This window comes from Egretta garzetta, unplaced genomic scaffold (genome assembly GCF_000687185.1).
Source record: "Egretta garzetta isolate BGI_Z169 unplaced genomic scaffold, ASM68718v1 scaffold41, whole genome shotgun sequence".
NCBI classification, from domain to species: domain Eukaryota; kingdom Metazoa; phylum Chordata; class Aves; order Pelecaniformes; family Ardeidae; genus Egretta; species Egretta garzetta.
This window is the reverse complement of record NW_009258755.1, coordinates 2,520,271-2,530,260: the sequence shown is the minus strand read 5'-3', so window position 1 is coordinate 2,530,260 and position 9,990 is coordinate 2,520,271. Positions and strand designations below refer to the sequence as shown.

The 9,990-nt window shown below is 45.8% G+C and overlaps 1 protein-coding gene across 1 annotated transcript in view; it reads right to left on the bottom strand.

Moving 5' to 3' along the window:
- Positions 1–9,741, bottom strand: part of LOC104135545 (transmembrane protease serine 11E-like) — a 16,621-nt gene extending 6,880 nt beyond the window's left edge. The window contains exons 1-5 of the mRNA XM_035888916.1: positions 9,659–9,741; positions 9,409–9,431; positions 9,254–9,294; positions 1,662–1,785; positions 408–523 (exon numbers count right to left, since the gene is read on the bottom strand). Coding sequence (XP_035744809.1) covers positions 408–523; positions 1,662–1,785; positions 9,254–9,294; positions 9,409–9,431; positions 9,659–9,741 — 387 coding nt within the window. The remainder of the gene's footprint in view (positions 1–407; positions 524–1,661; positions 1,786–9,253; positions 9,295–9,408; positions 9,432–9,658) is intronic.
- Positions 9,742–9,990: the final 249 nt, after the last annotated feature.

Genomic DNA, 9,990 nt, shown 5'->3' with positions numbered 1-9,990 from the left:
GTGTGTTAAAATACATCTGCAATACATACATGCTCTCAAGATATAACCATCTCGTGAGCCTCCAAAACACAAGAAAATGCCTTCAGATCTCCACCTCTACACCAAAGCTACTGCTAAATTTGCAGCAGAGGATGCAGAACCAAAGTAAACAGCTCACTGATTTTGCTGTCCCTTCTGCTCTGTGGATGTCTGTTCCATCACAGGGCTGCTGGAACAGACAGCACCTGGGCTTACCATCCGTTTGTGCAGTCAGCAATGCATCTTTAACCCACTACAGTACGGTTTGAAAGGTAAGACCTGCTGCATAAGGATGAGGCATAAGCACTTCTAACTATTTATTTCCGATCACACAATCGCAGGACTCTTCACCTTAGGTCAGGCAGAAAGAGAGAAATGTCTTGGCTTACCATGGTTTCAATCCCTTGGCTCAGGTGTCTGAACTCTTCTGTGGTTTGCCTTTCGTACTGAGGGTCATACTTGACATTGGTGATTAGGAAAGACGCATTGTAATATCGGTCCTGATCTACAGAAGAGAAGAAAAGGAAAGGTGGCTGATCTCCTGCAGTATAATTCAGACATGCACAGCACCTCACAGAGCATGGCACAAGTAAGGCTCTGGCTGTGACCCTGTCAGCTGTGGAATTACAGCTTTAGCAGCACTTTGGGAAAAGTGGGCTCTGGACCATCTTGTTGCTCTGTGGACCAGCTAGGTACTCGTTTCTACTTTGAGGACCATCCCAAGTAGCTCTGAATTACACCCACTACAACATTTCTCTGGGATCCATCTTCTCATCAGCCTGAGGTGAGCACAGCACGACACACACCAGCCCACCCATGTCCCTTCTGACTCAGCCCTCCCGAGCTGCACTCTGGCACGTCCCTGCCCCTCTGAGATGCTGGTGGCCCAGGGCTGTTTGCATCCATTCAGCAGTCAGGTTAAGTTTAAAATCTGTCTCTCCGGCAAACGGCAGAGAGAGGCCCCATAATGCAGAGTTAGCAAAAAGCAAAAGCTAAGCTGTAGCTCTGCCGCTGCTCTGTCTAGTGTCCAAATGCAAGCCACGACCTCATCAACTCTCAGTGAGCTATGACAGCAACACAATTAGTTCCATCCCAGCAGGGAGGAATTTCAAAAGCCCTCAGACTGGTATCTGAGAGACTGGGAATGGAATGGCTTAGCTTCACTCATCTGCTACCGAAACTGGGCCCTTGGCAACCAGGAGTGACTCCTGGGCTCCAAAAAGCCTAAACCTCTGCCCTCCCTTTTTCTGGAATATCCTCAGCTAGAGGTGCCAGGTTCAGTTTCCACAAAAACCCTGTTGAAGACCAAGCTTACTATGCATAGCCTGACTACTAGACACACCCCTGGCTTACACAGAAGCCTGCTAGCGTTTGGTTAACCATGGATGGTAGAGGCACCAGCGCCAGACAAGAAACAAAAAGAGGGACAAAATTTAAATCCCTGACTCAAGTAAGTGATATTTTAAGTATCCTTTCAGGTTTCTAATCAGTTCAGATCTTGAATAGGGTCTAGTAAGCTTTCTCATGCAGATTCTATACTGGGGGTGAATTGTATACCTAAATCATCAGGCAAGACCACAGTAGCAAGTGAAACACAACAGATTCCTGAAGACTTGTGACAACAAAAAGAGCAGTACACTTACCATGGCACAAAAGAAGTGCAATCAAGCCAATGATGAGGGCTAAGCCTACTATCACCGAGACAACAATAACTGCTATCTTCCATGGCTCTATACGCTTCCTTGCTCTGTCCATCTGGATCACTATCTGCATTGAAGGAAACAACATGGAGAAATTGAACTCTATTGCAAAGACAATAGCACATCCTGAGCCAAATCATATATGGCACAGTTTAGCTCAGCTGACAAACCTCACAGAATGAGGTAGGTTCAGAAGGACCTCTGAACCCTGCAGGTCTGACCTTCTGCTCAAACCAGGTCCCCCTACAGGGGGCTCCAGGCTTTGCCCAGTCATGTTTTTGGTATCTCCAAGGACAGAGATCTCCCAGGCTCTCAGGATTCCTGGTCCAGCCTCTGACCACCCTCATGGCAAAAGCTTTTTTCTTTATTTTTAGTCAGAATTTTCTGTGTGCTAACTTGCCCCCGGTGCCTCACATGCAACCCTGAGTGCTAGTAGAGACAATTTCCCACCAAGAAATATTACACAGATTTCAAGTGCAGCCCACGCAGGTGCTTAAACTGAGCATAAATGTAATAATTCATGACTGATTAAATAAATTCTGCACCAAGGATACTCTAGGTTACCAGAGATGCCATATACCATAGAGCTTTGAGTTATTCTTAGTTGGTATGAGTAGTAACATTTATCAATCCCCTACAGGGTTTGGGTTTTATTGCACCAAAGCCACACATATGTTGAAGGAGACCGCATCCTGTCTTCTGCCAGACAGTCTGTCAGAGGGGAGAGAAATAGCTGCTTATGTGTAATCGTGATATGACAACGAGACCCAGACTCAGTGACTTGCTGAAAGCCAACAGCAGGCCTGTAAAAGGGTTGGGAACTTGACTCATACATGGATAAAGGCACTTAAGCCTTTCTCCTCCACTTATGTCCTCCTGTGCAGCGTTAAGCAAGAGATCATTAGGAAAACTGCATTTTTGCACATGTCCTCAGTAGCTTTGTTGTAGGATGATGCAAAGCCTTAAGCACAATTATTTCAGATCCCCAGTAATTCCACAGCACACTATGTAGTAATTGTCACGCCATGTACGGAGTCCCTACATCACAGTCGGCATCAGTACAGGGTATCAAAAAGAACATGTGGGATAATCTCTCAAAGGTGCCGGGAGTGACAAAGGGTAGCAGCCAGCTCTGGGGAGGAGCACCTCAGCTGGGTAGTCACCATGCTGTTTTACACCCACTGATCCACGTTTGTATTGCTGCGGACCAGACATACTAAATGCTATTTTCCCCTTTTCAGGCCCATGGCACAGCCGTTTCTGAGCAACATCCAAGAAAACAGGGGCAGGAAGGGGCAGAAAGGCAGGCAGAGGGAATAAGTCTTTGCAGGCTTTCTAACTACAAGGTGGCAAAGAAATCACACTGAAATCAGAATGGGATACCAGCAGAGACTCCATGTTAGCAAATGAGCTGAGGGGGCAGATGAGCAGTGAAGGTGAGGATATGATACACAAATCCAAGACAGCAAAAGACAGTGAAGTGGTGGGAGAGCAGAATGGGGTTACACACTCTTCCCTGAGGGCAAGAAAGCTGAGCAAAACTACAAGGAAGAGATGGTAAGCAAGGCAAACCAGGGATGGGGGAAAGATAGAGCCACAGAGGAAGCAGCTGAGAGGTCTGCACATAGTGGTTAGTGTGCTCCAGAAGTGACAGGGAAGTTGGAAGCAACACATAAAAGCTAGTTTTTGGTAGTGAGAGTGCTGGCAGGTATCCCAGTCCAATGCCTAAGAAGGGAAGCAGGCAAACTTTTACCCACTCAACGAGGTGGCATACTGGAAAGAAAAGGTTAAATAGGATAGCATCAGCCAGCACCACAACTGCAGGTGGTCACAAGCAGCAGCTTACTGTTACCAAAACACACAGGACAGGTGACCAGGATCAAGCCTTCTGCTTCAGAGTCACATGCTATGGAGAAGCCTAGTACCTCTCCTTCTCTTGTGCCTGCTTTAGTGGGGCAAAGTTATGTTCTGGCTTTCTCCCCACTAGACTGGCTCAGTCCCCTGATAGCAAGGCTCTGCAAAACAGACTGTAGGGCAGCTGATAGGAGTCTGAAAGCCCAGGCTGGCCACAATTACTTTCTTTGAAAACTGCAAGTTGCAACAAGCACATAACATACACACGCTAGAGCTCAACTGGTTCCATGGAGGCTGTGACTTCTCCCCATCTAGACCTTCGCTGTGTATGCTATCCATTACTCTGGAGGGTTTAACAGATGCAGAGATTCAGATAAAAACCTAAGACCAGTGGAACTGTCCTGCCTCAGTTTCTTTAACATGCTGCACTCCCACGGAGCACTCCCACCCTCATCTCATAGCTCGTGGTCTTTCACAGTCCCAGCTCATGGAATTGCAGCGTAGCTCATGGGCAGCCAACTACCACCCTTGAGAGCAAGGCCTTTGGCTAACCAGAACAGCCCACTGTGGCAATATGCCTCTGCCCCTCCTTAGCCAGCCATCTCTCAGGATTTAAAAGATTCTGCTTTAGCATCTGACTTGCTCTCCTCACTGGAGAGCTTTTGCCCACCAGCCTGAGCCCCTGCCATCAGTCTCAATGGGACTGGTTCTCCATGCTCCCCCACCCCAGCGTGCTTCCACCTGCACGGCAATCAGAGCAACATCCCTCCATTGCTCTTGGCGCAGAACACACACGGCACAGCCCTGACGGAACACAGCTGACTCCGCACATACTGAGGCAACAGTACTCTTATTTCATAACCACTGACTTCCTTGAACTGTACACAGACAGATTTCCTCAAGACATGGCCTTATGCCTAAGCTACAAAAGCTTAAGGTTCACACCTGAGAAAGGAGCGTCTCGCTGCCTGTGGGACTTGCGCTCTGACAGGCAGCACCGCCCTCCATCTCCATCTGTCTCTTTCATTTTTGTGCAAATACCAGATACATTAACTGGTGGCACAGACCCCCTTCTCCTCCAAAATTTCAGAACTGCTTGCTCTCCACAGGTCACACAGACTTGCAATGGCAAACAGATACCTTAGGAACTGCTGCAGTGCTGGGGGAAAGGGAAACATGGGCTATGGGGAATAAAAACCTTCTCCACTTCTGATACTGATTTCACTTTAAATTTTTTTAAGAAAATCGTTTAAAGGAAGCACTGCCATATATTTCTACATTCACATAAGTAATTAACCTGTATATAGGATATACAAATTAAAGTGGAAATACCTCTTCAAACCCCAAACAGTTTCCCCCCTTTAGCAGGATGCTCTCAACTTCCACCTTGCTAAGATAAGTACTAGAACAGGAAAAAAAAAAAAATCTCTTGTGCAATGGAAGCACCAAGTCTCATCACCTCCCACAGCGTACAATTGCCAGTACGCATCCTTCAACTGTGATGCCTGTGTGCAGGACCTCGCTCAGCAGCCCCCCTTTTTTGGGGGCATCTATTTTATCAGCAGACACGCTAGTCACCAGTTGTGCAAAAGGGTTGGGAAAGAAAAACTCTCCTGTTTTTAACTTTTTAGGAAATACCTAACCTTTTGCCACCCATTTCAGGAATCAGCATGAATGCAGGGAACGCGTGGTCTTGTTTGGCCCCAAATCAGCTATCCTTTCCTCTTTGAAGAACAGCTCGAGCACAGGCAACACCAAATGTGTATTGCTTGTATTAGAGCAGCACGTATTTCCAGTAGTGCTCAGGAATTCTAGAGCCTTTGACCCTGTCATGCGAGGGTCTGTATTCACAAAACAACACACACTCACAACTAGCTCTGGTTTTGAGCCTGCCTCGGCTGATAACTACTGGGATGTTTAGTGAAAGACAGCTCTTGTCCAGGTTATGTCCACCCAATGCATTCAGTCATTAATCACACTCATCACACCTCTGACCAGCTCCTTCGCTCCCCCCACCCCCCCAGCCTTTTTGCTGTTATGCCATGGAGGGCAGGACTGCCACAGTCTACCAGAATAACCACCTGACAGGGATTCCTGTGCCTGGGACATCCATCTCCGTAGTTAAATAGTTCTGTGGCAGGTGGATCCCCCTGTTCAGGAATCAGACTTCTGCATGGTCTTCTCTGCACTCTAACCAAGAAAACTCTCTTCCACCTGGCAATGCTCACTGGCCAGAGAAACACAGATCCTCTGTGGTGCTGATGAATGCAGAGGCAGAGGTGATCTCATCACCTTCAACCACAGACACAACCTTTCTTTCTTCTTGTGGCAAAGAGGCACTGATTAACAGACAGGCATTCTCCTCAGAAGACCCCCAATACCACAGCTCTCTGTGTAGGTATCTTCCAGAGTCAGGTGTTTAGTACAGCCTCACATTTCTTGCTTCCTTATACCACACACTTTGATTTTTTAATTTTTTCTTTTTTTTTTTTACTGCCCAAACTCCAGTAAGCTGAGAATTAACTTGCAAGGGGGCAGACAGGGGAATTCAGACATCACCAACACTTTCATCCTCGAGCAAGGATGAGGATAATTTCCATTCCTCAAGAGCAAACCTTAACAAGAGATCAGAAGCCAGACTCCACTGGGACACCTCGAAGGCTGAATCCTCTCTGCTCCGAAAACCACCTTCTCATGGTCTGTGTCTGGCAGCTTTCAGTCTGCAGTGAAGTAGCAAGAAGTTTCAAACCCAAGATCTTTTAGTTCAGTACAAAACTGCTTATCTTGGCAATACTATGGATGAACATTAGACCTCCTCCAGCAATCCCTGCTCTCATTTAAAACTTGCTTCATTCCCAAGAAGCCCAAGACAATCTATGGAGACAGCAGCATTTGACAATTTCATATCGCAGTTTATTTGGGTCTGGAAATGCAAACTATTAAATCACCTAGTTTACACACCTTGGCTCTGAGCCAAAGAATGTGTTTTCATTGCTAAAAAGTTATTCCATACTGAAAAAAATTCATCCAAATGAACTATTTTGGAAATAGCTATGTTTGTATAGAATTAAGTTATTTTAAACACAGTAAAACTGTGTTTAGAGAGAGATGTATTAATTACACCTCAACACAGGATATTTTAATAAGTGAAATACAGCAAGAAATAAAGCTACATTAATAGTTATTGGCACATTAGGAAGGAAAGTTGTACTGAAAAATTTATGGAGCTAAAATTATCTGGTCTTCCTTGTGAAACCAAGGAGAAACCAGATAGGATTTCAGGTTGGATTTCTGATCAACCCCTAATGAATTATTTACCTTCCAATTCGGAACATTTACCCAAAAGCAAAAGATAAGCACAATACACAGGTGACAAACTGTTTTTCCTCTCTCATCCTGTACCAACCCCCCTGAAAAGTTACTACGTTCATTCACAATGCATGCAATGAAAGTTCAGCTCCCACCTATGCCTGAGAGGATTTAATTCACTATATCGAGCTTATCTAACCCTTCTGGTTGAGCTACTGGGCATTATGCAAAGCTTCAGCAAGAACAATACCAGCAAACTGATCAGAAAATGTCTGTTTGACAAGAAAAGGAAGAGTAACTTTACCATCTGTGTCCTAAAAAAAGGCTCTAGTCACTGAGCTGCTGGATAAGCAGGGAACAGTGACCCTGTTCTGTTTTACAGATCTGCCCTTGACATTTTTTGACTTCTTAAGCTAAGCCCTCACAGCACCCCGACCTAAATTTGCTTTTAGATGAATCTAAACCATGCTTTCTGGCACCAGCTGTTTACTGAAGGTGTTTTGCCATGCTCTGCATAGAAGAAAACATGCAACCTCTTCTATCTGATCTGCTGCTGCCTTCCTATAGTAAATTTATTATTATATTTATTATTATTATTATACCCCCGCTCACTGATACTCCAATACTCTCAGAAGAGCCAGTGGCAGAGCTTGGGTGGCACATCTGCTGATGAGGGTCTCTCCACATTTATAGCCATGACCACTTTTTTCCATCTGAAGACAGATTCAGGCACATCCCTACAATCACTCTTCCTAGAAATGGGACCTTTCACAAGACAACTGAACAGACCAGTCTGCTGGCCTGGTGAGTGCAATTTGAAAATCCAGGCTGGGTCCCTGAAGTTACATACCTTGGCAGGGTGGCTGGGAATGGCAGCAACTGAAATACATCTGGCTTAGTCCAGGAGTCCTCTAGCAAAAGCACAGGGCCACGAAGTAAGACATGCTAATTCCACTCCCACCTTTGCCACAAGCAATCACACCAACCTAATGCCTCTCTTCCGCCCTTGTGGCATACTGAAGGCACACACTTCTAAAAGAATGGGACAACCACCTCTACTACTTTGGGCACTGAGGCAGAAGCAGCTAGTGCCTGCCTAAATACTGCAAGACCCTTCTTTGGATGAGGTCCATCACCTACAGCCTCACTCACTCCATGTTTGATACCTCCCAAAGCAATTCTGATACAGTGGAAGACTTCCAAACACTGAAGCGATCTGCTGAGGGGGGAAAAAAAAAAAAGTGTGCGTTCTTCCATGCGTCACTCTGAATCAGCTTGATCTCCCCACACCCTCAAACATCCCACAAAAACAGTAGGTGCTGCATGCCACCCCTCTGCAGTCAGATAAAGCATCACTAATGTATTTGCCACTTACTAATTGAGCTCCTCCCCTTAACCATCCAATTCTACCAAGGTCTTGCCACTTCCCAGGAACACACTTCAGCTGGGCAAAAACAACAGCTCCAAATACTGTTCTTGTCATTTGCATCAAGGTTCAAGGGCAGCATTCAGTCTTTGGGATGTGTTAACTTGGAGCTTGCCAGTAACTATATCCATGATGCCAAAACGCTGCTCATACCGGCTTCCCTGATTACTTGATCACCTTTGCAATCAGCACAAAGGGTTTGTTGTTCCTTACTCTCTCATCCATTTTGCATACAGGTTTTTGGAGGTCATGAGCTCTTTAACTTTTGGGATAGAGCCAGCCTCCCGTGCTACTACAACAGTCTGTGGGACATAACTGTAACGCCAACAACTGCAATATCCTTGATCAATAATGCATCTTTCTACAGTTGACTGCCACAGCAGTCAACATCTTGAGAGACCCGCATATTCTGAAATAAGCTTTAGTAGAACTAGGAGGGCTCCTTACTACATAAGAAGTTTTCAATCTGCATGAACATGTGAGAGGCCATCCCAGTCTAAAGGAAATATTAACTATATGCCCACTGATTGCAGTCAGTTTAGGACAAGGACCTGCAACTTCTACATCATCTTTACCTCTCAGATTTGTGTTTCCAGCTGTGTTGGTCACAGACAATTATTTTATTCTGTTAGTCTGGCAGTCCCAGGATATAGCTGTAGATCTCTGCTTTTCGGCCTTTGAAAATAGCTCTGCCTGTCTCCCTTCATCCCGCTTTCACTGGTTGAAATCTACTCCAGAAGCGAGACACCAAACAAGCAGTTACAGTCTTTGTGGGGTTTCAGTTTGTTTTTCATTCCAAGGCAGGGTGGGTGAAATGGTCTTGTGCCAGATTTGGTGTGTTTCCAAGCCGATTCCATACAGATTAACACTTCGCTGGCTGCGTACAAAGCCCATGAAAATAAACAAGAGCACAAGAAGCTACTTTTACCTACTTTATTCTGCTTACCCTCTCATACCACACTATTGCCTCAGCAGCTGCAGCACATTCTAACCGCGCTAGTACAAACGGCAGATCAGAGTTGGGGCGCAATGAAATGCCTCTCACCTGATCCCCCACCACAACCTTCGGTGGCCATAGCCCACCTTGATTTGTCACCATACCATGCTGTAGAGGAGCTGGGGAACTCTCAGAAAACAAATGCATTTTGGCTGAGGAGATAGGGTGAAATAGCAGACAGATTACTGATGCACAGAAGGCAGCTCAAGTCATGAGGAAGCTCAGAGCTAGTGCCATTCTCCCCACGCCCTCAGCCAAAGCTCAAACTGCCCTATAAATCTCTGCACAATATAGCCATGCTGCCCAAACTACCATGGAGCAAGTCAGAAGGCCACGGCACTCACCCCTGGGTACCACCGAGATGTCAGCAAGAAGCTCTTCTGTCTGGGAGATGCACTGTCCCGAACGCCACAACACACTGTGCAGCATCTCAGCATAGACTTGAGGCTTTATCTCCAGAATTAGGAAAGAAAGGAGTCATAGGCAAGTCAGAACAAACAAGTCCAGCAAGTCTCAGTGACAGAGGCTTACCCAGTAGCATGATTCCTCCCCTAAAACAATAACAATACACTTCTTTCATCACACCTTTCACCCAGGAATCCTGAAGCCTTTTCAGAGCATTAACTACACCCTGCAACACCCCAAATCAGAAGAGCCATGAAAATTTTGCAAGGACACAGAGTTTA